The sequence below is a fragment of the Neofelis nebulosa genome, chromosome 1, assembly GCF_028018385.1.
Source record: "Neofelis nebulosa isolate mNeoNeb1 chromosome 1, mNeoNeb1.pri, whole genome shotgun sequence".
In the NCBI taxonomy this organism is placed as follows: domain Eukaryota; kingdom Metazoa; phylum Chordata; class Mammalia; order Carnivora; family Felidae; genus Neofelis; species Neofelis nebulosa.
The window spans coordinates 49,404,413-49,431,582 of record NC_080782.1 but is presented as its reverse complement, the minus strand read 5'-3'; the positions used below and the strand labels follow the sequence as shown (position 1 = coordinate 49,431,582).

Below are 27,170 nucleotides of genomic sequence, written 5' to 3'. Positions count from 1 at the left end.
GCACAGGAGGTTTACAAGGCCATGTGGGTGGCTCAGGTGCCTTCTGAGAAGGTCTGAATTTTTAAAGCCGGTTTACTGAGAGCAACGCAGAGCAGCAGAACTGAAGAAATAAAACACATCATGGGACAACTTCTGTGAAAGAGTAGAAAGAGCTCTTTGGTGGGAACCAGAAAGACTGAGTGTCAGCCATATTGGACCGCTGACCTGCTCTGTGGCCCCAGGTAGGCGAGAAGAACAGGGGTCTCAAAGTCAGGTGCAGCAAGGCATGGAAGGTCATACACAGGAATGAAGTGCACCAGTGGGGCTCGGGGCAAGCTAAAGAGAGCACAACCCTCCTGATGGGATCGTCTAGTCATTTCCAGACAATTGTTACCATCTGGAAAGGCTGGTGTGATGTTGCCAGAGCTTCTGCAGTTTTATTCAAATTCTTCCAAATGTTAAATGTTGGCTCAAAATTTCAAATGTGCTCTATAGCCTAAACAAAACACAGCCTGCAAGCTGCCAGCCCTCCAATTCAGCATCAGAACTCTCCGAGAATCTATTTGCTCAGCTGTGTAGGATGAGGACAACTGGCTTGAGAAATCCCTGCCACCCTCCCAGCTTGGCATCAAGCCGCCTTCTCATCTCAGAGTGGAGTTTCTAAGGTGGAGGGAAGGGCTGAAGGGAGCACATTCCTCAGTTTGTTTCTCAGAAGAGGCAGAAGCTTCTGAGCCAAGGCCAATGAGGGTCTCCCGACCCCACAGGAGAGAGCATCCCTGGGGTCTCTTCTTCCTGGGCTTCACAGGAAGTGGCTACTCTCCTGGGGGCTGCCCTCACCTGATAAACACCAGCTTGCACTGCTTGTTTTGATTTTGTTCCCAGCTAAAAAAGAACATTCAGTGCCTTTCTTCAAGGAGTGGGAAGAGGCCATGGACACCCACCGACACCCCAAAACAGATTTTCCATGAGATAGGCTCATTCATTACTGGACAACAAGAAGATACAGATAAACAACAAAGATGAAAACAAAAATCCCACCACCTGGAGATAATCACTGCTAACATTTTGGCATAAACAAAGAATAATCTCCTCCTTCCTTCTTTCTTCCTTCCTTCCTTCTTCCTTCCTTCCTTCCTTCCTTCCTTCCTTCCTTCCTTCCTTCCTTCCTTCCTTCCTTCCCTTTCTCTTTCTCCCTCCCTCCCTTTTCTTTCTTTTCTTTTCTTTTTTTTTCTTTTTTCTTTTCCTTCCTTCCTTCCTTCCTTCTCTCTCTCTCTCTCTTTCTTTCTTTCTTTTGTAAAATCCATTTCTTAAGATAGATCTCCCAGAAGAACATATGCTATATTATGATCTCTTAAAGTAACTGACCCAGGACTTAGGTGAGCATTTAAGGGGCAAGTCCTCTTAAGAAATGCTACTGAAAATTCACTCTGAGAATGTTTCATTGTTAGCCCCAAATTTCTATGCTCCTCTCTTCTTCTTCTTCTTTTTTTTTTTTTTATAGAAGTTATAATTTATTAAGTGCAAAGTACTATGCAAAGCTCTTCCAGGCTGTAAAGAGTCATCCTTATAAAAATGCTATACTGTGAATTCTAATATTCCTCCATCATGAGATGGGGAAACAGGCTGGTAGAAGTGAAGTAACTCGCCAAGACTGCCCAGCTAGTATGTGGCAGGGCCAGGACTGGGACCCTAGCTAGGTCTTTCTGACTCTAGACCCTCATTCCTAGTCACTGTTTTGTTGTTGTTGTTGTTGTTAATGGTTTGTTTGTTTGTTGTTTTTTTTTGTTTGTTTGTTTGTTTTACCACTTTGTCCACCTAAGAAAGCAAACTTTTTTATTTTGAAATAATTTTAGACTTTCAGGAAAGTTGTGAAAAAGCAGAGCTCCTGTGTATCCTTGACCCAATTTCCTCATGTTAACATCTTACCTAATCATAATATAATTATCAAAAGTAGGAAATAAACATTGGTCCAATTCTATTAACTAAATGACACCCCTTATTCAGATTTCATCAGATTCTTCACGAGGGTCCTTTTGTTTGTTCTAGGATTCAATTCAGAATCTCACATTGCATTTAATTGTCATATCTCCTTAGTCTTTTTCAATCACTCACATTTTCTCATCTCAGTCTTGTATGATCTGGATGCTTTTGAAAAGTATTGTTGGCTTTTTTTTTTTTTAAATGCTATTTGATTGGAATTTATCTGATATTTTCTCATGATTAGGTTGAGAGCATGCATTTTGGCAAGAATGCCACAGAAGAATACATAACGGGGAATACATGAATATCTGTTAATACTGGTGATGTTAATCTTTGATGCTTGGTTAAGATGGTATCTGCCAAGTTTCCCCAGTGTACAGTTATTATTCTTCCCTTTGGAGTTAATAAATATCTTGAAGAAGATAATGTGTGCAAGAATCCTGCTTCTTCATTTTTTTAATTTTCAAGTAATTTTTAAAATTATAGTAAAACATATAACATAAAACTTACCATCTTAAGCATTTTTAAAAAAATGTTTATTTACTTATTTTGAGAGATAGAACGCAGGTGGAGGGGCAGAGGGAGAGACAGAATCCCAAGCAGGTTCCACACTGCCAGTGTAGAGCCTGACACAGGGCTTGAACTCATGAACCTGTGAGATTATGACCTGGGCAGAGATGAAGAGTCAGATGCCAAATGGACTGAGCCACCCAGGTGCCCCCACTTTAACGTTTTTAAGTGTATAGCTCTGTGGCATTAAGTACATTCACATTATTTTGCAACCATCACCACCAGCTGTCTCCAGAACTAATTTTCCTCAACCAAAACTCTGTACCCATTAAACACCAATTTCCTAGTTCCCAGTAATAAAAATCCCACTTTCTGTCTCTATGAATTTTACTACTCTAGGGACTTCATAAGAGGAATCATAAAATATTCTTCTCAAAGCTCTGCCTAATTCCAGCATTCGTTGCTGGATTTTGCTCACAACAATTGTCACCATGGTGCTTTAATGGTGATTTTTTATTTCTTTCATTCCTTCCACTCATCTGCTTTTGAAAGCATTAAAGTCCTCCTTTGATTCACTTCAGGACTGGTCAATCAAGTTTATTCTAATTCCTGGAGAAGAAGAGTCAGCAGAGAGTAGCTCAAATTACTGTTTAATAGAAGAAAGTAGGTCTGTCCCATGCTTGTGCATCAGGACCAACTACATAGTATGCATGTCCCAGTGCAAAATGGAAAAGTGGGACCCTTGTTAAAAAAATTATTAAGAATTTCAAGATGGCAACAGCAGAGCATTAAAAAACCAAGCACAGAGCCCTTCTGGGACCTATACTACTGCACACCCATGACACCCTCACTGTTGTGCAATCTTCCCTAGCTCTCAGAACCACCCCCCTACTTTCTTGATTCTGTAGAAGCCCAAAGGAAAAGCAGCTGTGCCCCAGCGTTGGTCATCTCAGAGATCTCAAGGCAATCAGGAGGGTAAGGTGACTCTCATTCATTTCTTGCTCTATTCATTTGGGAAAGAGACTCACTGCTTCTCTTTAACTAGCTCAGTACTAGGTTAACAACACTCGTAGCTAGGCTTCACGTCTAAGGAATCCCAGACCAGAACACCCATGGGCCCCCTGTCCCTTACCACGATGGAAGTCAGGTCCTCACTCTCAAAACGGCTGATGGCCTGGTCCAAGGATTTATACATGGCAGCAGAGATACGCTGGGTAATGAGTCTGTTTAAGTCAATTGATCTACCCAACAACTGCATGGAAGAGACAGAGAGAAAAGTTACTTAAGGTTCTCACAGGCACATGACCACTAAATGCAATGCACTGATAGAAAATTGGATTGAAAGCATAAAGGACATTACTGGGACAAATGGGGACTCTATGCAAAAAAGAGTATTGTCAAATTTCCTGAGTATGACAATTCTATTTTGATTATGAGACAATGTCTTCATTCTTTGGAGATACATGCTGAAGTATTCATGAGTGAAGTGTCATCACTCTCTCGAATGGCTAAGAAGAGTACATATATTTAAAGGAAGTCAGAGAAAGCCTCTCTAAAGCAGTTTTGCTGAATGGTCATGTATATTTAAACATATATATATTAATGTTATATATAAATATATTTTTATAAATTATATATACTATATATTTATATATTATATATACTTATTTCCTATTTATAGATTATGTATTTATTTACTATTTATATACTACTTACTATATATACACCGTATTTATAGTATACATATCATACACTACTCACATATTTATATACTATTTATCTACACTTTGTATATCTGTACGTACGTGTGTGCGTGCATATATATATATATATATATGCACGCACACACATATATAGGCACCTTAGGCACCTACCAAAGTGAAATATATGAATATATGTGTTTGTATGTATACACAAACACATATATTCATATATTTCACTTTGGTAGGTGCCTAATAATTATTCTTAACCATTTTATTTCTTTTACTGTATTTGTGAGAGAGAAAAAATAAGTATATAAGAGAAAGTGAAGCAAATGTGGTACAACATTAATAATCATGGATCTGTCTGCAGAGTATATATATATGTTCATGGTGTTATTCTTTCAACTTTCCTGTCAATTTGAAATATAAACAGTGGAGCGAAAATGTGATTCATTCAGACTGTAGGAAAAGGCTCAGGACAGGCTCTGGCATCCCATGCAACGCTGGCCTCCTACATTTAGCCCTGAGGTTCTTCCTGCATCTGTCCTGTGTGCCCTTACGGGGATGAGTGTAGAAGCACGAGAATGAAGGGCTGATTACAGCATGGAAAACAGAACTTAGGATAATTTCCATCAGGGCACACACATGGGGATTATTGCAGATGCTATGCGAACAGCAATAAACAATTACTGAGTGCCTGCTGTGTGCATTGCACTTTACTAGGTGCCCAAGGATTATTCTTAACTTTTTAAAATTTAATTCTTAACTATTTTATTTTTTTCGATTTCCCTTTTGGGAGATTTTCTACCAACTAAGACCCCTTACAGCCATCATGTGCACATAAAAGCCCTCAGTATTTAATGTCCTGTGGCTAATTCTGACTGCATCAGTAACTAATAGCTGTAATTTCCTGAGAGGTTGAAGGAAAAGCATTGAGCTCCTGCTGTTGACAGAAGTGAAGCTCGTTCTTTTTTCTCTCATAATTCTGTTTTGCTTTGATTTCTCAGAGCAGTGAAAATGTCCAGGGTTTCCAGGGTAACCCTTTCCTCCCCACCAGGGGTACTTCTCAGCCATGGCCCTTCACCTGGGTCTACTCCACAAACACCGTGGCCCACAAGTGTGCTTGTGTACCAAGCACACAAAGGTCATGGCCTAGAGGCCATTTCACCGCTGCTTGGCTGACAGCAGGGCTTAGGAGTTGGGTGGCTGGAGCATCTTGTATTTTGCCTGCCTGGCTCATGTTAACATTTTAAAGCAGGGAGATGTTTCTGAGCTCCTGGCAGCATTTCCTCTACATTTGCAGTCAAATGTTAACAGAAACCAACCTCACAAGACCAAACTGTGATTTCTAGCATGGGTTTGGCTGACACAATTTATTTCAAGCATGAAGTAGCCTGCCTTCCCTTAGACCAGCATTTGCCCATTTCTGAGCAGCAGTCCTGATGGAAAGAAGTGAGCCACAGCTTATGACAAGAAGACTAAGACTCTGCTGGCTACTACGCCACAGAAGTGTCCTAGGGGCAGAATGAGAAGCCTAGAACTTGAACCACGCGATGCCAATGCCTCTTCGTTATTTGTACGATTCTCTGGCTGTGCTATGCCCACCACGGTCAGAAACCCACATGGGCAGTACGCAGGGTGGAGAGTGTTTAGTCCTGATCTCTGATCTCCCCACTAACTTCATAGCTACTCTCTAACCTGTCCCACCTCTGCTCCGGCTTTCTACACCATACCTGGACATGTCTCTGTTTCAGCAGCGTTTCGTAGCGGTTGGACGGCGGGTATGGAATGATGACTCCATAATTCTTACACTCGGCCCTAAAACGTTTATCCAACAGGACACTGAAGGGATAAAAGTTGAATAAGGCCAGTAAACATGATGGTGAGTGATTTCCAATCACCCAGCCACATCTGTTTCAGACCATAGGATCTACTCATGAAGCGTTATTTTATGTATTTCAAATAAAACTATTTTCTGCTTTAGAGCAAAGTTCGGATTTCTTTTTAGCCACAAAAGCTCAACATAAAGCAGAACTTCCAGGTTAAAGACAAGCAACACAGAAGTTGAGTCACCTCCCTCTTTTATTCATTTACCAAAAAAGCAACTGAGTGCATGCTTGCCATATCCCAGGGAACATTCTCGTACTGGGGATACAAGGTTCCTGTCCTCACGGAGCTTACTTCTGGTAAAGACACTGACAACTCAATAAATTAACGGAGAGGATAAATAATTTCATGCAAGAGAAAATACTGCATAGTATTTACTACTTCTCAGGCACACACATGCATGTACACAGGCATTTTAAATTTCACGACAACCTTATGAGTTAGATGTGCTATTATTATCTTTCACACTGAGGTACAGAATGCAGAGTAATCGTGCTCTGAAAATAACAACACAGGATCATTTGGTATTCGGAGGTCAAAGACAGCATCTCTAAAGCAATTTTGCTGGATGGACACCTAAATGCTAAAAATGGAAAGATCTGGGGGAGGAGTGTTTCTGGCATTGAAAAAAAAAAAAAAAAAAGCTGGTCTGTATGGATAAAGGGCAGGCATGCTGGAGACCAATGGGCAAAAAAGGAATTTACAAAGTTAATCTAGGGGCCAGATCACGTGGGACTACATCAGCTGCAGTAAAAAAGCTAGGTATTTTCTAGATGTCAGTGGCAGCCATTGAAAGGCTTTAGGTAGGAAAGTGACATAATTTAAATGTACACTGTCCAGCATGGAGAGCAGCCACCAACTACAGGAGCCCACAGACCACCTGCAACATGGTGAGATGTGCTGGAAGTGTAAAACACACACTAGACTTTGAAGGCTTAGGAAAAAAACCAATGAAAACTATCTCTTTAACAATTTTTGTATCGGGGTGCCTGGGCGATTCAGTCAGTTAAGCGTCCAACTTCGGCTCAGGTCACGAAATCTCGGTTTGTGAGTTCAAGCCTTGCATCGGGCTCTGCTGTCAGCATAGAGCCCACTTCAGATCCTCTATCGCACCCTGCTCCACCCCCCACACCGTGTGCTTACTCTCTTTCTCTCCCAAACATACATAAAAAACATTAAAAAATGTTTTTATATTGATTTCATGTTGAAATTGTATTTTAGATATATTGGATGATAGAAAATATATTATTAAAATTAGGAGTGCCTGGGTGGCTCTGTCGGTTAAGTCTTGACTCAGGTCAAGGGCTCAGGTCATGATCACGGTTTGTGGGTTTGAGGCCTGCATCGGGCTCTGTGCTGACAGCTCAGAGCCTGGAACCTTCTTCGGATTCTGCATCTGCCTCTCTGCCCCTCCCCTGCTCGTGCTGTCTCTCAAAAATAAATAAACATTAAAAACACTTTTTAAATTAATTTCACCTGTTTATTTTTCCTTTTTAAAATATGGCTACTAAAAAATTTAAAATTACATGTGCGGCTCACATTTGTGGTTGCACTATATTTCTAATGGACAATACTGATTTAGATCATTCTTTCCTTCCCGTGCTTTCTTGGACTCTCCCAACCTCTCTCAGTCTCCCCCAGCCACCCATATTTTTGGAAAACATTCACCTTGTAGGGAGTAAGTAGTATAGGTTAAGGGCAGTATTTTAGATAAGAATGTTTTATAAACTAAATATACAGAGGATCAGGGTTTGACAAGTCTGGGTTTGTGTACACAGCATATTTGAAATGAGAATTATTTTAGAGACACTGGAAGCCCTACTCACTGTTCTAACCACTTCTCATTCAACCCAGACACGTGCTAAGTGATTACTTTGTGAAAGACTATGTGTTTGGTGTGTTTTCCCAGAAAGTATTTTCCATCATTAAGAGCAGCTCACTTCATTGGATGTGCATTCTCTGTTAACAGGAACTTGTGTGCTCTGTACATCAGCTTCTCTTTGAAATATGTCAGAGCAACTCTAGCCGTCAAAAGCAAAATGACGCAAATTCCTTGCATAGGAAGAAAAATAATTTCTGTTGGTTAAGTAACTATTCTTGATATTACTGGTTTATAGACTTGGATTTCCAATAAGAAGAGAGACACCTATTTTGAGATTTTCTCGACCAGTTCTGTTACGGGTTCCTGCAACCCAGGAATTCACAGGCGTCTAAATCAACACACACTGCCAATTAACACCAACAAGCCTTGAACACTTGACATGTATCTTACCACAACTTCCTCACTGGTCTATCTGACCTATATTTATATACCCATTACTTGCTCACCACCAATCCATTCTCCACATTTTTGTTTTTAATAGGGCAAATTTTTAAAAGTAAAAACTGAAGTCTCTGTCATACTTTTGAAACCATCCCGTGATATTCTCTTCCTCCTAGGTAAATGCCTACAAGCCCCATCACCTGAGCCCTGCCTACCTCTTCAGTTTCATCATGCAGCCTGCCTCTTCTTGTGGTCTGTGAACGAGGCCTTTACATGTACTAATTCACATTAATTGTCTCAACTGCCCTATGGAGTAAGTGTGCTGTCAATATATTTCTGCCACAGGGACTTTGCACAAACAGTTCCTTTGCCTGCAATTTCCTGTCCCATCCTTCACTTTTAATTAATGCCTACCAATTTCAGATAAGAACTCAAATGTTACTTTCTCAGGATAGCTTTTCCAGTTCCTCACCCCAAAGACTAGTTCAGGTTTAACTGTCACAGATCCGTAAATTCCCATGAACTTTTCCTTCACAGGGAGCATGTAACCTCCCTTGTCACTGTGCTTTCATCAGTTTTTATTAATGTCTGTTACCCCCCACTAGACTGTAAGCTCCATGAGGTGCAGCACCAAGTCTGCCTATTTTCCTTTCTCCGTATTTTAGCATCCAGTCCAGGCCCACAGGATCGCTCCAATTTCCTTAGGTGCTAAAGAAGAAGAGAGGTTTTTTACAACAGGAAACTATGTCTCACAGGTGGCAGTCTAAGAAAGCTTGTTGCTCACAGCCCTGGGACTCTCGTACCTGCCAGCCATGGCTTTGTAGTAAGCAAAGATCTGGTCCGCCAGCTTGTAGACAAACTGATCAAAGCACAGGTTCACCTGGTGAAAGGGAAGCAGGAAATGTCAGTGGTGTCTGTCTGGCTTTATCACAGAAGCTTAGATGACCGAAAGGGGGTGCTTGGGTGGCAGTGCACATTGTGGAGCAAGAGACTTTGAACAGCAACAAAAGAAGATTTTGTGATTCAGTTAAGAAGTTTGGCCCTTCCTCTCAAGGTTTTTAGCTAGGCACAGAGAAGGCAAAGTCCAAAAAGCTCTGGAGGAACTGCCCCTGCCTCTGGTCCCCTCCTTGCTGTTTGGAGGTGGCCTGCCCAGAGGCAATGCAAGACAGATCTTCATATCCCCTGCAATTACTCGTATCAGCCAACCCATCCTCTTTCCTGGTAGACTTTCTTGTCTTTTCCTTTCACTTTATTTTACCTTGCTTGACAAATGAAGAAGTTGATGGTCACTGGAAACTGAAAAATCTATTTTTTTTTTTTTTTTTGCAAACTTTGCTTAAAAACCTTTGGATCTTGGGGCGCCTGGGTGGCTCAGTCGGTTGGACGTCCAACTTCGGCTCAGGTCATGATCTCGCGGTCCGTGAGTTCGAGCCCCGCATCGGGCTCTGGGCTGACAGCTCGGAGCCTGGAGCCTACTTCAGATTCTGTGTCTCCCTCTCTCCCTGCCCCTCCCCTGCTCATGCTCTGTCTCTATCTGTCTCAAAAATAAATAAATGTTAAAAAAAAAAAAAAGTTAAAAAAAAAAAAACCTTTGGATCTTAATGCTTATGGGGTCATCTTGCCATTTCAGTGTCTTGTCACATAAGTGGCAGACTGTGATGCTCAGGTGAGGCGTTCATGTCAGACATGGGATCAAAACCAAACCCTCCAGTGATGGCCAGAAACAGCCACAGGTGGGACTTTACTGAGCTGGAGCTGCAGTGGGGGCAGAGCGCCATGTGACTTCAAAGGGAACAGAGCGTATTTACGTGACTTCTCATCCATTCTTCTCTCCCCAAATTCTCAGCTCCTTACAGTTAATTCTTTATCCGAAGAGCTTTCAGGTTTTATCTTACACCGCAGATGCTATTCTGAACATAAACCACGGAGTTGGGTGCAGCTCTGTCCTCATTTACAGGTAACCAAGGCCACTGCCCCAGACTTTGCACTTCAAAGGTCTCCAGGGGATGTTCCAACAGCTGAAGAACCTACAGGGTCAAGGTGTCCCCCACTCATACCCTATGCTCCCCTTCTAGAACCAGCCTTGAGTACCTTTGCTCCCAAAGCCCAAGCCCCTTTCAGGCCTGTTTGATGTTTTCTCTGGTATCATCCCTGAGGGTGGACCGCACCTCGGGTGTGTGCACCCCTAGGGCTGTGGGTTAGCCAAGAGGGCTGCAGTTTGAGGGCAGCGATGGCAGACAAAGCTTGGATATCCGTACACATGCACATAAGGCCCTGTATAGGGCAGAACAGAGCTTGGGGATGGGAACAGAAATGTGGCAGGCTACAAGCTGGGGTCTCAATTTGTACTTTGGCCCTAGGCCCTCAAATGTTACCCAGGGCCTGGCTGTGTGCTTTTTTTTTACATTTATTTGAAAAATCTCTGGGGCGCCTGGGTGGCTCAGTCAGTTAAGCATCCGACTCTTGATTTCTGCTCAGGTCACTACCTCATGGTTCATGGGATTGAACCCTGCGTCTGCCTCTGTGCTGACAGTGTAGAGCCTGCTTTGGATTCTCTCTCTCCCTCTTTCTCTGCCCCTCCTCTGCTCGTGAGTGCATGCTCTCTAAATAAATAAATAAATAAATAAATAAATAAATAAATAAATATTAAAAAAAACCTCACTTGGCCACATGACACTCTAGGTTTGTTCTGTTTTCAACCTGTTGGAGAACACTAGTATATAAGATCTGTGAGAAGATGGAGTTGTCAAAGCCGAGGTACAACCAGTTAACTTGTCTCCAGGAATCTTTCTTCCCAAGTTCGTACTCAGGAGAACAGATCTGTGTTGGGGTCCATTAAGGTTTTCAACTCCCATAGACATCGGAGGGTTGAGAAAGCAAGAAGCATCTCTACTAGATTTTCTCTGAAATACGTAAACTTTCAAACTAAGTTAGTGGTGATGCTAATCCTAAAATAGTCATGTCCTTCCTTTATAAAGAAGAATGTCTTATGTTTCTATGACATTTTTCCCTAGTTGGCCCATTCTGTGTTTATACAGCCCCATGCAGTTAAGCACAGCGCAGACTATCATTCCCATTTCCAGAAGGCAAAACTACATTTCAGTAACCATCACTGCCATTGCCCTCAGGCTCCTGGTCCTTGCACAGGGCAGGACTGTACCTCCTCGCTGCTCTTTGAAAAGGAGGTGCAGTCATGTGACTTGCTTTGACCAATGACGTGTCACTTCCTGGTGGAAGCTTTGAGTACCAGTAACACTTCCCCCTGGCATGGCAATTAGTGAATGTTCCAGGTGGGTCCCAGCTTGAAGACCACATGGAGCAGAGCCCCCAATCAATCCATAATGGAGAAATAAACCTTTGGTTTCAAGGTACTAAGAATTTGTGATTATTTGTTACTGGAGCATAACCTAGCTTATCCTGACCAGTACAGAAATAAAGCTATCGAATGACTCTCTAATAAACAGCTTTAATGGTTGAGAGGATGGTTACTTCAGTCCTACTAGTACTAGAAAGTGACTCTGTAAGCTGTGTGACCTTGATGTAATAACTGACCACTGTAAGTCTAAGATTTATTATTTGTAAAATAGATAGTAGCACACACTTCTTTAAACTGCTACAAAGTTTATTTGATAAGTCTCTCTCTATAGTGCTTATCCCTGCCCTTGGCAAAAGGCAGATATATAATAATTGATAGGTGGTATTGCTGTTGTTATTATTATTAGCCAAATAACCCAACCAGACCAGACCCAACAGAAAATTGATTTTACCCATGCATTACTATCATCTGCCATCCCTTAATATATTTGAAAAAGAAAGACCATCATCCTGGTCTGGGTCCTTTTCGATGGTCATGATGTTTGTAAAGATCAATCTCCATACGGTGAATGAGATTATAATAGTGTTGCATAGTGACAGACGGTAGCTACGCTTGTGGTAAACATAACATAACATGTCAAGTTTTAGAATCACTGTGTTGTACACCTGAAACTAATGTCACATTGGGTGTCAACTGTCCTGCAATTTAAAAAAAAAAAGTCATGGGGCGTCTGGGTGGCTCAGTCGGTTGAGCGGCCGACTTCGGCTCAGGTCACCATCTCACTGTCCGTGAGTTTGAGCCCCGCGTCGGGCTCTGTGCTGACTGCTCAGATCCTGGAGCCTGTTTCAGATTCTGTGTCTCCGTCTCTCTGACCCTCCCCCGTTCATGCTCTGTCTCTCTCTGTCTCAAAAAAAAAATAAATAAATGTTAAAAAAAAAAAAAAAAAAAAAGTCATAAAAAGAGATCACTCTCCAGAACAAGTCATTGATCTCCTACTGCTATGGTCTGAAAGCGTATGCTCCCCCCAAATTCTTATGTTGTGACCCTAACCCCCAAAGGTGATGGTATTAGGAATCACCTCACTTTGGGAGGTGATTAGGTCATGAGGGTGGAGCCCTCAGAAATGGGATTAGTACTGTTATAAAAGAGACCCCACAGAGCTCATTCACCCTTTCCACTAGCAAGGATACCACGAGAAGTCTGTGACCCAGGAGGGCGCCCCCACTGGGTGGTACTGGACCCCTGATCTGGACTTCCTGCCTCCACAACAGTGAGAAATACATGTCTGTTGTTGATAAGCCACTCAGTCTGTGGTATTTTGGTACAGAAGCCTGAACAGATGAAGACAGCCCACTTTGTGCCAACAGCTCCAGATTTAAAAAGTCCAGACGCTTGGAATAAGATTATAGGAACGAAAGGGGAAGCACATCACTTGCCTCAGCTTCAATCTCATCATACAGGAACTGCTTTTTAAACTTGGTCAGAGCATAGTAGGCGCTGTCATTGTACAGGTCCAAAGGATAGAGGACGTACCTGAGGGAGAAGAACAGAGGCCAGCAGCTTACTAATCTCTCTCAAGGCAGTCTGACTGATGCGGCTTGGGACATATGAAGGGTTGGGTGAAAAGATGAACAGGCTCTGGGTTAGAAGAGAGCCTTCCAGCATTCTGATGTTTCCAGCCTGCTTTAGGGATGACTTACTTTACAGTCTTCCCACAGAAATCAAAACACCATGAGGTTAGTAAATCCAAGGTCTGAAAAAATTAGTCTGGGACCAAAAGAAATCAGATGGTAGTTAAGGATATTAGCTTCCTGATCCCCAGAGATGACTACCTTCAAAGCATGGCTGTTCTGAGACTGACAAAGCACAGGAAGGACAGCTGGGCTGGTAGAACCCTGAACCTATCTGCAAGGCTGAGTGAAACCTGGTGTCACGTGATCCTTGGCATAAGCATTCTCCCTGGTGGGGCACACTGCCTAATCTGGAAAGTTGTGGAAAGAACATAGCTCACTAGCAAAACTACCATCTGAACCCGGGGAACCTCCTTGCTGACCCAATCCTGCCTCTTACTCCATCATGGAAGGTTCTTTGGTTTCCAGGATATGGTCTGTTAGAATCCAGGGCATGGACATCTCAATTGGAAACTGGATTCGCCGGCCCATGGTTAACTCCAGGAAGAATTCTCGGAACCAGAGCTGAGACAGATCACAACACTGCTGCAGGGCTTCTGAAAGCATAGCAGAAAGAGTCGTGGGTTCTACACAGGAAGCACCAAAATATCTTTCTTCTTGCCGTTTTTATTAACTTAGTTCTTATTGCTTTCATTGCTATTCTTGCCACTGTACTAGTATGCAGCAGGTACTCATAAAACATGACTTGGTCTGTAGATCCTGCTCTCTTATACCCGAAAGCCAGTCTAACATCTATTTAGAAAACACCATTTGTTAAGCTTCTCAGTAGCAGCCCTTGGGGGGAAGAGAGCAGCAATGTTTTAGAGCTTTAGATGCCCCCCCAGTTTCCATCATCCCCTGCAAAGCCGTCCTGAAAAGCCACGATCCGAGTGTGAAAAGCATGCTTGCTATACAAACACGGTGTCAAGCCAGGTCCCCAGGTGCCTACTTTTAATTGCTCCTTGCATCCTTATACATGGTAATTCTAACTTCCACATACTGAGAAGCCTTGAAGGCTCCTAGGCTGTGCTCTAATGGAGAAGCTGGATTGTTGGTTAAGATCACTCTTCTCAGCACCAACATATGCATTACCACTCCCATGTCCCTGGATGCTGCTCTCCTTCCACCCTGCCCTGTCCCACCTGCATAGGCATCCTGCTGACAGGAGAACAGGGTTGTGGGACACAGGGTTGTGGTATAGCCTGAAAGCTGCCTTTGTTAGGAGCAACAAGATAGTCAAGTGCCTGGCCACATCTGCAGGTACGTTGCCGGTTTTAATCCTTCTTCTAAGAACTTCATGACAAATAAACTGCAAATGTCTATCAGACAACTTTAGCTGAGTCAGAATAGCTGGACTGGCCTGACCTTTCCAAGCCCACCAGAAAAGTTTGCATTTTCTTCTTCAGTGGCAAAATGTGTCCCTTTTTGTCAATGATCACGTTTCTTTGCGACTTTTGGTCTGAAGGCCTTAGTTGGTCTGGAACCTGGGACCCCCATCCTCTCCCCACTGCGACTCACCACTGATGTTGAGCAGGTGCGTGAAGAAGAAGGACTGTTTATGGAAGTCCTCTATGGCGAGGACGATGGGTCCATCAAGGCTGCTTCTCAGGGTCTTCTTGGAGCCACTTTTGTCTGCAATGAGTGATTCAAGCATGGTCCGCACCATGTACAGCTTGAAAGAGAAAGAAAGATGAGAAGGTCAAGGGTTGGCTCTCCACCCTGGGGTAAAGGCTTCTTTGTGCTGTATTTATATTTTTCTTTTTTTTCTGCAGATGTCTGCTCTTAAAAAGCACTGTCTTAAGGAAGCACCAGTTTAGGGTTGGAGAAGTGAATTTGGAACATATAAACCTGCAAGAGGGAGACTGCCCAGCCCGGGAGGAAGTCCTGCCTGGGGTCTGCGGCATCCCTGGGTAGATAGACCCGGTAATACCAAGTCATTCAAGGCCCAGGTTTTTGCCTGCTCTGCTCGGCCAAGGGCATGGGCATCAGAGGAGAACTTCAGTTCACGTCACTCTGGAGTCACTCTCTGCTTTACTGGTTGGCTATGGTGGTGCCATGGGTGGAGCCGTGGACTTGGGTCTAAGGCCAGGCACTGCTACTGTCTTGCTGTGTGACCTTGGGCAGCGAAGTCCCGCTCTGGGCCTCAGTTTTCTTATCTGCTAACACGAAGGGGTTGCACCAGATGCTTTCTCAAATCAGTCCCTTTCAGCTCTAACATTTTGAGGAACTGCGAAATAGAATATGATCAGAACAAGCCTCCCACCCAACCACCTCAAGCTTCTGACCCTTAGCACTCTGAATCCATGACTGAGCGATGGCGCCCTCTGGTGGTACCAGCTGCATTGCACAGCCTACCAAAATCCTGGGAGGAAAGCGGGTGAAGATTGGTACTTACACAGGAGGTCTACTAGACAATCAACTCCCGCTTACAGAGGGCCTTAAGTGCAAAGGGTGCAAGTGCTAATCTAGATCTTTCCACATCATATGCCTTTGAATGTTAGGGCTGGAAGGGGCCTTGAGGAGCCAGGCTAGTCCATTCCTGCTGCCTCCTGGAGAAGTATACCCCAACCAACCCAGCCAGGCGGTGTAATACCAGGGATCGGCAGCCTCTTCGGCCCTGTGTGCCACCAGTGGGGTGAAACAAAGCCCGCGGGGACCACTGGCAGGCCTAAGACATAGATAGGAGAAAGGAGGAGGGGGTGGGAGGGCAGGAGAGACAGGGAAGAGGGAGAGAGAGAAGAGAGAGAGAGAGAGAGAGAGAAAAGCAAGAGGTATTGTATACGGTGGGAAAGCCGCCGCGACTGCTATAGGGGCCACTTGCCGACCACCTCTCAGAAGCTCCAACCTCCCTCTGCCACCATGTCTGTGCTGGCTGCTTCTGGATCTCCTCTAGGACCGTACCCACCATGCCCCTGGCATTGGGCCGGGCACGCAGCCTCGGAGAGGAGGGGCACACGCCCCTGCCACAGCACTTCCCTTGGTGGTGCAAGAGCTCCCCGTGGTGGCCAGTTTACTGGACAGTCCACCCTCTGCAACCCCATTGCTGGGCAGGCCTGACCATCCCTAAGAACCGAGAAGCACTATTCTAATGATGGCCTTTGGAGTCATCAAGGAAAGGATTCATCAAGTACCATCCATGTGGAATTGACTGATCTACATCAAATTCTATTTGAAAATCCACTTCATCGATAAAAGAGGGGGAACTCTTCCCACCTGCTTCTATTTATCTCATCAGATCAGTCAGCAGCCCAGCTCTGCTAGATGCCCCTGTCTCCTGTGCTCTGAAGGCCCTAACAGAGCCCCGGGGCGGGAGTCAGGAGACCTGGGTTCTCGTCCCACCTCCGCCTGTGACTCATCTTGTGACTTAGACAAGTCACTTCCCCTCTCCGGACCTCAGTTTCCCCATCTGTAAAATAGGGAGGGCACTGGGACTAGCTTGTCTCTAAGGGCTCTTCCAGCTCTGACTTCGGGAGTCTACTGAAAATGCATCTATGCTGCCTCGTATGATTTGGTGGTGCTGGGGGTTAACTCGTGGTCACACTCCCCTCTCAGACCACCTACATAAATATTCTTCCTCTCTGTCCCTCCCTCCCTGCCTGTGTGGCCCTCTTCCTCCTTTCCAGTTTCTCTTTGGCCTTGTCCGGGTCTCCCTCACTCATGTCCTGGGACTTATGGAAACACCCATGAGGTGTGTCCTAGGCTGGAAATGTCTGTGGTCCTTGACATTACATAGAAGTATTTGTAGAAGCTTCCCTGGGATTTCCACAACCAGCAAGATTAGTGCAAACTGGCCCGTGGGCTGTGAAGCCAAGGAAGTTACAGTGACATGGCTGAGAACCCGTCTTGGCCCATCCTTTGTCCCCGGCCCCTGCCCAGACACAGACACACACACATAGAAGGGGAGGCGGTGGGCCTCACATGGCTCATCTCAGATGATTCAGATTCAGGGTTTCAGAGCTGAGAGAGGCTAAAAGGTCATGTGAAGTGGGAGTTCCTGTAAGACCCCTGAAAGTTCAACGGACCCTTATGCTTTTTTCCAATTCCTCAAAAAGCCTACCAGGAATTGCTTATCCTTAAGTAAGTGGCAAGGATTTGACCAAGATGCCCAGATTCTTTACTTTTTTTTGTTTTGTTTTGTTTTTAACAACTATATGACTACTTTGGATAAATCCCAGGTGACCTCTTGTTCAGAAGCTTTGGTTAACAACTCTGAATATCTCTGATTACTAGACTCTCTCTAAGGGGTCAAGGGCTTTTGATACTAGTGCATTTGAGGGGATAATACTTGTCAGTAACATGATCTCATTCAAAATTTTCATTTAATAGAGAAGATAATTAGAGTACAGACAGGTCAAGGTGCTTGCCTAAGATCACACAGCAAGTCAGAAGCAGAACTTATAAATTCCCAAGCTAGGATGTCACTTCAGGAGAAGGGGCCAGGGTTCACTACAGAGGGACAGGATAGATGCATATAGATTCTACTTTAAACTCCTCCTACACTTTGGAACCTAAAGTTCACAGGGCTAGGAGATAGCCAGTCCTGGTATTACCTCCATTTGCCAGATTAGACAACTGAGGCACAAGGAGACTGTGTAACATGCCCGAGGTCACACAGGTATCTGGGACTAGAATCCAGGTCTCCTGAATCTTAAGCTGGTAGTCCTTCCCTCCTATATTAAAACAAGATGGCAGAATAAGACTAGAACACCTGCTGGACCCTGCCCCTCCTGCCTGAGGACCACCCAGCCCCACCACCCCACAGTCCAGCCAGGATGACCTACCATGTCCTGGCTGGCCTCTGAGTCAACAGAGCTGGCCTGTGCCCAGAGCCACTTACCTGTGTGCTGGAGGGCCCCACAGCACGCCGGGGCACCTTGATGTCAAATCCACCTTTGGGGTCCTTCTCCCCTCTCAAGCACGGGTCATTAGGCGGCTCTCGGCCCCCTTCCCAGTCACAGATGGTTTTTCGAATTGCCTGGAGGACACTGGGAAGGAAGAACGAATATTCAGAGTAGGTTTTACTGGTGGGAGGAAGCCCTGCAAGCCTGTTTCTAGAGTATGAGATGGCCCAGAAGCACTTGTCTTAGAATTCCTGTGTCTAACCACCCCAGGGTGAAGGGCTGGCTTCTCAGGCTTGAGCTACAGTCCAGAAGTCTGCACTTTAACAAGCGCCCAGGTGACTCTGAGGGCCACTGCCTAATTTTTTTTTTCTCATTACAGGGGCGTTTCACTAGTCCAGTTACATCTCTGCATGTTCAAAAGTTTAATGATAGCTTATATTTGTTGCATACTTACTCCATGCTGCAGTGTGCTTAAGTATACACACTGATTATTTCACTCTATCAACAGCCAATGAAGTAAGTTATCGTCCACATTTTACAAACGAGGAAAATTGAGGTTCAGAGAAAGTAGGTTATTTGACTGAGTGCACACAGCTAATGGTGGATATGGGCTACAAACCCAGAGACTGAGGCTTCATTTCAAACGTCCAACTCCTAAGAAGGCCTCCTAGAATTTGCTGGAACTTGCTAGTAAGCTCTGTGTGTGTTCAGAGGCTGCTCTGGAAGCTGACTGAGACAGGAACATCCTCCGTGGTCTACACCTAGCACCCCCTGATTTTAGATGTGCTCTTGAAAAGGGCCATCTGAAGACCCACCTGATAAGGACATTCTTCTTCTTCCTCACCGCCTGCCTCAGGGGCTCACGCAGTGTCACCTGGGCAAAGTCTTGCAGGGCCGCGTAGATGGTGTTCCTGATGGCCTGGTTGAAGACGCTCTCCATCCTGCCCATGAGTACCTGCAGGCCTTTGATCATGGCAATCACCTGGCCAGGCACAGATCAAGATCAGGCTCACTGTGCTTCAGCTCACTTATCTGTCCAGTACCCTTCACCACATTGCAGGGAGGGTCCGGAAGCAAGGGGCTAGTGCTACTCAAAGTGCCCGTCCACAACTAGGTCAGAAACGTGTGCTGCATGGAAAATCAGTGCTCTGCTTTCTTCATCAACAAAGTCCTGCTACACAGCAAAGATATCAGCTAAATGGAACCGTGTGCTTCACGATGTAGCTGATTTTCATTCTGGCACCAGGTCCTTATCTTCCTGCTGACTGGTGACAAATGGCAGCTTATTCACAGACCACATTTTGTGGACCACTCTGACTTCTAGAGGCCCCTCTACACACCATGCAGCCACAGACTGTGTCAAGTAGAACTCTTCTGACCATAAAATTTTCTATAGAATTTTTACAATCTTTGCTTTCGAAAGAACTTGGCCGGTTGCTGTGGAGTCCATAGGACTTCCTCCAGGACACAATATCTCTGTAGAAGTCTCAGGTGAGGGAAAGCCTCTGCCCTTCTATTTACCTCCTCCCTAGACCTTTAACTCACTTATCTATCTGCAGGGGTGGGGGCGGGTTTTGCGATGAGTGTATGCTGGCCTGCCTTGGAGATCTCTTCTGAGATCTGTCTGCCTGGGTTCCTGTCTTCTCCTGGCAATAACCATTCCCTTCCCATCCCAAGGAAGAGACGCATGTATTTCTACAGTTGCTCTGTCTGTTTCCCAGTGGGTAAGTTAAATGGCACGGAGGAGGAACAAGAAGTCTCGGGTGGCATTGGTTGGAAGTCACATCCCTAGTCCAGCTTCCCCAGCAACAAACCTGATCTTTTGGCCCCTATCAGCCACAAGCGCTAATACCTAGATTGAGGGGAGGGGAGGGGATAGCACATGCCAAATCAGCCTCTTACCAACTACTGCACTTATCACACCTGTGATGAGTCTAACACTCATGATGTGTAAGACCTCCTCCCTCTGCACCAGGCTGTAAGTGCTGCAGGAACAGGGCCCAGCAGTGCTGTCCACACCCTGTGCCCACTGCCTGGGCCTGAGGTGGGCTGTCAGAAAAGTTTTGTTGAAAAGGAGTGAATAAAGTAATGAATGAGCTAAGAAGCTAAGATCTTTTTCCTTCCTCTAAACCTCAAAGGAATAAATAGAACATCTGAGGTTAGGGGAAATGGTGAGAACAAAGTTTAGGAGGTGAGGATTTTCATTAGAATCAATACGTATGATGGTTTTGCTGGAAAGAAGCTTTGGTGTAGAGAAACAATGGGACTGAAGCCTTAAAGGAACATGATGCCATAAAAAAATCTTGGCTCTCGGCTAGAGATGTAATTAGGATTAAAATAGTGAGGCAAAAGAAGGGATAGAGAGTAAAGATATTTCAGAATAATTCCAAACACAGACGAGTGTGCAGATCTTTTAGACTTAAGAGAAAATATTTGCAACTTCGGGCTAGGCAGAGATTTCTTAGCTAGAACACAAAAATCACAAACCATAACATAATTGATAAGTTACACTTTATCAAAATGTAAAAAGAGGTGCTCTTCAAAAGGTATCCCTAAAACAGTGAAAAGGCAAAGTCCGCGATGAGAAAAAATATTTACAACATATATAAGACTAGGGACTTGTAGTCCCAAACATATAAAGAATTCCCACAATTCAAGAAGAAGACAGAAACCCAGTTTAAAAAATGGGCAAAAAATTTCAGAAGACAACATTTCACAAAGGAGGATATAAGAATGGCCAATAAACACGTGAAAAGATGCTCGTTATCATCAGTCTTCAGGGAAATACAAACTAAAACCTCAATGAGATTTCACTAACCAGCCATTAGAATGACTAAAATAAATCAAATTGACAACATCAAGGACTGTGAGGGTGTGGAGTATCAGAACTCTCACGTACTGTTGGTGGCGATATGGAATGGCACTTACACTTTGGAAAACCGTGTGGCAATTCCTTAAAACATTAAGCATAAACCTACAATACGGCCATGCCAAGAGAAATAAAAACCTATATCTACACACCTTATACTCAAATCTTTTTTTTTTTTTTTAAGTTTATTCATTTTTGAGAGAGAGAGACAGAGCATGAGCAGGGGAGGGGCAGAGAGGGAGAGGGAGACACGGAATCTGAAGCAGGCTCAGGCTGTGCTGAGCTGTCAGCACACAGCCCGACGCGGGGCTCGAACTCACGGACCGCGAGATCATGACCTGAGTTGAAGTCGGACGCTCAACCGACTGAGTTACCCAGGTGCCCCTATATTCAAATCTTTAAAGCAACTTTTTTCATATTGGCCAAAAGGCTGGAAATGGCCCAACGTTTATCAACAGTTGAACGGGCAAACAAATCCTAGTATAACCACACAATGGAATAACACTCAACAATAAAAAGGAACAAACTACTACTGATACACAACACGATGTGGATAAAACTCAAAATTATGATGGTGAGTAACAGACCCAAACACAAAAAATTACAAACTATGAAAAATGATAGAAAATACAAATCTGTGGTGACAAAAAAAAAGTGACTGGGCACAAGGATGGCGGGAGGATAGACTGCAAATGGCACCAAGTCTTTAAGGGGAGAATTTGTGTGTTGTGCTTGTGCAGGGGCCATGCTAACCTTCTCTGTACTGTTCTAATTCTAGTACGGGTGCTGTCGAAGCCAGGACAGAAATGTTCTGTATCTTATCTTTGTGGTTCAGAGTTGTGTATACAACTGTCAAAAGTCTTTGAGTTATATACTTTAAATAGATCCAGTTTACTGCATATAAATTATGCCTCAATAAAGATGATAAAAAGAGCTATACTGTCCTCATGAAGGTACTGTATACTCTGACACAAGAACAGGGACGTTTATAAAAGGAACATTCAGAGAACAAGATGGAGCTTTCGGACATTAAAAATGTAACAGGCATGATAAAAAATACACAGGACAAAGCTGATCTTAAGGAAATAGCCCACAAAGCAGAACAAAAATAGATGATGTACAGTAAGAAAGAAAAGATAAAATCAGACACTAAATCCTGGGGGTCCAACATCTGCCATTTCATTGTATCTCAGTTTCTACCTATAGTTCTTTGATCACTCATCAGTCTGGGCATTTTTCTTATCTCTTTTGGCCACTTGTCCCTGTCTCTTCTGTTGGCTTCCTTTAGCCCATTTTTCTAGTGGAGTGAATGCCTTCCTTTGGATCGTTAGGAACAGAAAAAGTTCCTTCTTTTTTCATTTATTTTATTTTATTTTATTTTTTATTTGAGAGAGAGAGAGAGAGCATGAGCAGGGGAAAGGGGCAAAGGGAGAGACAGAGAGAGAATCTCTCAAGCAGGCTCCAGTCTCAGCATAGAGCTTGTCGCGGGGCTCAATCTTATGACCCTGAGATCATGACCTGAGCCAAAATCAAGAGTCAAATGCTCAACCGACTGAGCCACCCAAGTTCCCGGAGAATGAGTTTCTAATCATTTTTGAATGGTAGCTTATGCCAGAGATGGATTTGGGCAGGAGGAGGGGGTCAGGGAAGCAAATGCACACAAGGAGGCTGCCATGGCTACCAGGGTCGACACCAAGCAGCAGCCTTGCGGGGGGTGGGGAGGGCCGAGGGTGGGATGCGTGCGGAGTCAGCACCCACCTCGACAAAGGCAAACTTCTCCTCGCTGGTGTAGTTGTAGCGCGTGGCTCTCTCGTACTCCTCTGCTGTGCCTGGGCAGTCCTTGTTGCAGAACTTGTCTGTGGGGTGAACCAGCTTCCAAGAGTACTGGTGGGGAGAGGAAAAACCCAAACGTCCATCAGCAGGTGAATGGAAAAGTCAGACGTGGTGTGAGCATGCAGAGGGGAATGTAATTCAGTCATAAGAGGAATGAAGTTCTGACTCATGCTATAACATGGGTCGTGGTTCTTGAAGATGTGAAGTAAGAGAAGCCAGACACAAATAACCACAGAGTATATGATTCTACTTATGGGAAACATCCAGAATAGCGAAATCTACAGAAACAGAAGACAGATTGCTTGGGGCTGTGTGGATAAGGAATGGGGGAGGGGATTGCACAGGGTTTCTTTTGGAACTGATAAAAATGTTCTGAAAATGACTATGGCTGCACATTTCTGTGAATATACTAAAAACCAATGAATTTTACATTTTAAATGAGTGAACTGTATTGTATGCGAATTCCATTTCAGTAAGGCTGTTAAAAAAAAGAGTGCTCAGGGAGAGGCAGAGGCAGCCAGGAGTCCATGCGAACAGAGGTCAGTCTGCATGGGACAGGGGAGGGCAAGCCGTCTGCCCTCAGGGACACCTACCACCTCCATGACGTGGGCGCTCCACTTGGATAAAAGCTGCAGGCCCCGCAAGGCCAGGTCGAAGAGCTCACGGTATTCCTCGTCTGACTTCTGGCTGTCCAGCCCGGAGCCTGTCACCACCTGGGGAACACGGGCCGTCACCCTCACCATGTATGTGCTGGCACTTTTATACATGATTTCACTGATTCCCCCAAGAATAACACAAGGGAGGTGCTATTATTATACCCCCTTCATTTTCAGACAAGTTCTTTGTTGAAGGCCATGTGGCTTGTAAATGGTTGAGGCTTTAACCTCAGGTTGTGTGATGCCAGAGTCACCACATAGCAACTCAGGGACACATACCTGCAAGGAGATCTTAACCATATATGTGAAGCAACAACTTTGCAGGAAGCAACTTTACCCTGAACACATGAGAATTTCTCTGACTTTCTATCCTATTTCACACAAAAATGCTAATCATAAACCACTAAATTAATTTCACAACTCATTAGACATGACTCGCCAATTGAAAAGCACTGAAGACAAACATCTATTTGAGTGTGACATATTCCATAGTGACACATGGATGTATGCCCATGTATATGCATAGATATACGTGGATACAGGTATCTATGTTCATATACATATATACCTAGCCAGTCCTCATTATTTGTGGATTCTGTATTTGTGTTTGCCTACTCACTAAAATTTATTTGTAATCTCCAAGTCAATACTTGCAGTACCTTTAACGGTCATTTGCAGATATGTGCCCAGTGGTGAAAAATCGGAAAGTCGTGTTCCCAGCTGAGGTCAAAAATGGCCACTCTCTGCCTTCTTATTTCAGTAATCATACCATATACAAGTGTCCTTCTCATGGTTTATTTAAGGCCATGTTTTCCACATTTTTGCATTTCTGCTGATGATTTCACTATTAAAAATGCCTCCAAATTTAATGCTGATGTTCTGCCTAGTGATTCTAACTGTAAGAAGGCTATGATGTGCTTTATGGAAAAAACACATGTTTTGGATAAGTTTTGTTGGGACATGAGTTATAGTGCTGTTGGATATGAGTTACTGTTAATGAATCAACAATATATATTAATTACATAAGGTGTCTTTAAATAGACACATATCAAAAACAAGGTTATACATGTTGATCAGTCTATGAAAATGTGGTGACCAGAGTTTCACAGGAACTTAACTCTGTACTTTGTCTAGGAGCAATGCTTCATTCAGTATTTTGCGGATCCAGTGTTTGTGCCCACTTTACAGAATATAACTACTGTGAATGACAACAATTGTCGGTATATACACATGTATAAAACATAGCTTAAAAAATAACTTGAAGCCAGATTCACTCTTAGATCACACCAAAACTTGACAAGGATGAAGGAGGCCCCAGGACTGAAATTATTCCCAGAGCTTAAGTTCAGATGATTGGCACATATGGTTAAGAAAGCCAAAGATTTGGGCTTGACCTTGGTCCCTGTCTTCCTGGAGCCCTCAGAAGAATATGGGCCAGCTGTCTAATGATCACATTGTGGGCACTTGTCTGGCTGCCCTCATTTCAAAGATGTTGTCCTCTGATCAAAGACATTTTCAGGGTTTGGGTTTGGAAAGCATGTGCACTTTGGCTGCCAACCACATGATGGAACCAGTGAGCAAATGTGGGATAGTGCAGAGTCATCCAGGTTCAAATCAGAAGACCTGTGTTTCTCAAACCAATATATAAGTCTATTATAAGGGTATATATAGGAAGAGTCCAGGAGAATATATAAACCCCAATATTAACCATAGTTGGTTATGGTTGGTAGAATTTTACGTGATGGATTTTTCCTCTTTTGCATATCTGTATTTTTTCTGAGGTACGTGCATTGACTGTATTTCCATATTTAAAAAAAAAAAGAAAAGAAAATTTAACACCAGTGAACATGTAATTGGTGGGATTATAAGAGATTTTTATACTCTTCTTCTGTCCTTAATTGCATTTTCTGGTGTTACAATGATAATTTATTATTGTGTAGTTTAAAAATATTTAGATAGAGCTTTGAGCATGAGTGTTCTCTTGCCATCCACGGGGGAGATGGTTTGGATCATGTGCAGATGAACCATTACTGGGCCACTGTTATCTGCTGGGCATGATGTGTTTTCCATGCAATATACTGTTTAATCCTCTCAACGAACCTTCCCAGATACCACAACCCCCATTTTACAGATGAGGAAACTGAGGCATAGAGATTGTGCATAACTTGCTAAGGTCAGTAGCAGAACCAGAATCAAGTCCAGTTCTACCTGGCTCTAAACTCCATGTTCTTGGCCACTGTGCCCTTTTGCCTCCGAAATGTATCCCCTCACCCCTGCTCTCCATCATCCCTGTGATCACTCCCTTCCTGGCTGGTCCTTACTCCTTCACACCCTGAGCCCCCACAGGCCTCCATCCCAGCAGCCAGAGTGAGCTCACCTCACTGTTGCTGTAGCGAGCGAGTTCGGAGATGAAGCGGATGTGGTCATCCCGGATCTGAACCATCTGCTCGCAGATGTTGTACTGGGGGCTGATGCTGCTCTGGGTACATGTCCACCTGGGCAGAAAATCACAGGGTTGGAGCAGGTTCTGGCCTTAGGTGCCTCAGTGGGACAGGCTCCTTCCACTGACTGGTTACACCTGGTGTTCAGCCAAATGTGTCTGGCCTCCCTGGGTGGACCCAAGAGGCCTCCCAGCCACCAGCAAGAGAGCCTGCCACAGGCTGAGTGGAATAGTCTTCTTCTTCCTCTAAGACCCAATCACAGGCTTTTCCAGATACCTGGTGTCCATGGTACTTACCAGTTATATGAGTGAGGAGCCTCTCTAGGGTTACATAGAACTGGAAACTGAGCAAAGAAAAGGCAAGGTGAGGGGTGTCCCCAAACCTGCCTACTGACTGTCAGCACTGGCATCTTGGGGTTGAAGCTGTGTGGAAGGGCCACTGGGGGTGGGCCTGGGGAAACCTAAAGGGACTGCCTTCTTTTTCGGCAGTGACCTGGCAACACGGAAGGACTCCACGAAAGGGACAACATGATCACTCTGAGAGGGGTATTGCTGACATGCTCTGCCTCTCCCCCTCACTCCCCCCCCCCCCTCTCTCTCCCCCCCTCTTCTTGTTCTCCTTGCCTCTCTTCTTTCTCCTCAACTCTTTGGAAAGATATCATTGGGAAAACCATCCTAAAATGGAGAGGAAACCAATGAATGGAAGTCTTCACTCTCCTTCTCCAAGAGAAAAAAGACAGCCCCCTCCACCCTGTTCTGTCATCTGGTGCTGGGTGACCCAGGAGGCAGACTAAGCACAGGCACCAAATGAGGCAGATAAACATTTTGGGAAAAATGTAATATCTCAAAAGGATCTCTGAAGTGGCCCTGATAAGAATACTTGGACTGGTGACAGATTTCCCCACATTTACACTTCGACATGACTCATATTTTGGGTTATTTGTACAGGGATGGGGACTCGACCTCTCAAACCTCCAACACCCCACTGTGGCCACGTCACCACTCCCGGCCAACTTCAGGTGGTCGAGAATCCATGTAGGAAACATGAGGAAATGAGTGCAGCCTTCTCAATTCCATGATTTTCCTAGAAAACCTCCTCACATACTAGCAGCCAGCAGGTTATGAAGAGACTAACCGGCTTCCTTGATGAGACTCCTTCACAGTGGCTCAAGGCTGGTGGGGTTCAGGGATACTCCATTTATATATTTTCAGACACAAGCCCT

At 44.3% G+C, this 27,170-nt stretch overlaps 1 protein-coding gene, 1 long non-coding RNA gene and 1 other non-coding gene across 8 annotated transcripts in view; all 3 read right to left on the bottom strand.

The window, feature by feature from the left end:
- The window catches only part of CYFIP2 (cytoplasmic FMR1 interacting protein 2), a 129,567-nt gene that overhangs the window by 60,018 nt on the left and 42,379 nt on the right, over positions 1–27,170 (bottom strand). For 5 of the 6 annotated variants that reach the window (XM_058721446.1, XM_058721460.1, XM_058721453.1 and 2 more), the window contains 12 exons: positions 25,885–26,002; positions 23,445–23,564; positions 22,777–22,902; positions 18,965–19,131; positions 18,146–18,293; positions 15,902–15,976; positions 14,827–14,980; positions 13,709–13,865; positions 13,075–13,171; positions 9,126–9,202; positions 5,906–6,014; positions 3,602–3,721 (listed from right to left, as the gene is read on the bottom strand). In XM_058721446.1, coding sequence (XP_058577429.1) covers positions 3,602–3,721; positions 5,906–6,014; positions 9,126–9,202; positions 13,075–13,171; positions 13,709–13,865; positions 14,827–14,980; positions 15,902–15,976; positions 18,146–18,293; positions 18,965–19,131; positions 22,777–22,902; positions 23,445–23,564; positions 25,885–26,002 — 1,468 coding nt within the window. The remainder of the gene's footprint in view (positions 1–3,601; positions 3,722–5,905; positions 6,015–9,125; positions 9,203–13,074; positions 13,172–13,708; positions 13,866–14,826; positions 14,981–15,901; positions 15,977–18,145; positions 18,294–18,964; positions 19,132–22,776; positions 22,903–23,444; positions 23,565–25,884; positions 26,003–27,170) is intronic. The other variant, XM_058721436.1, reaches the window with a different exon arrangement.
- LOC131507128 (uncharacterized) lies at positions 9,622–13,068 on the bottom strand. Its single transcript, XR_009259345.1, has 2 exons — positions 9,912–13,068; positions 9,622–9,666 (listed from the first exon to the last, which is right to left on the bottom strand). It is a non-coding gene; the product is annotated as an uncharacterized LOC131507128 (long non-coding RNA).
- LOC131489854 (U6 spliceosomal RNA) lies at positions 21,719–21,820 on the bottom strand. The gene has a single exon (XR_009250775.1). It is a non-coding gene; the product is annotated as a U6 spliceosomal RNA (small nuclear RNA).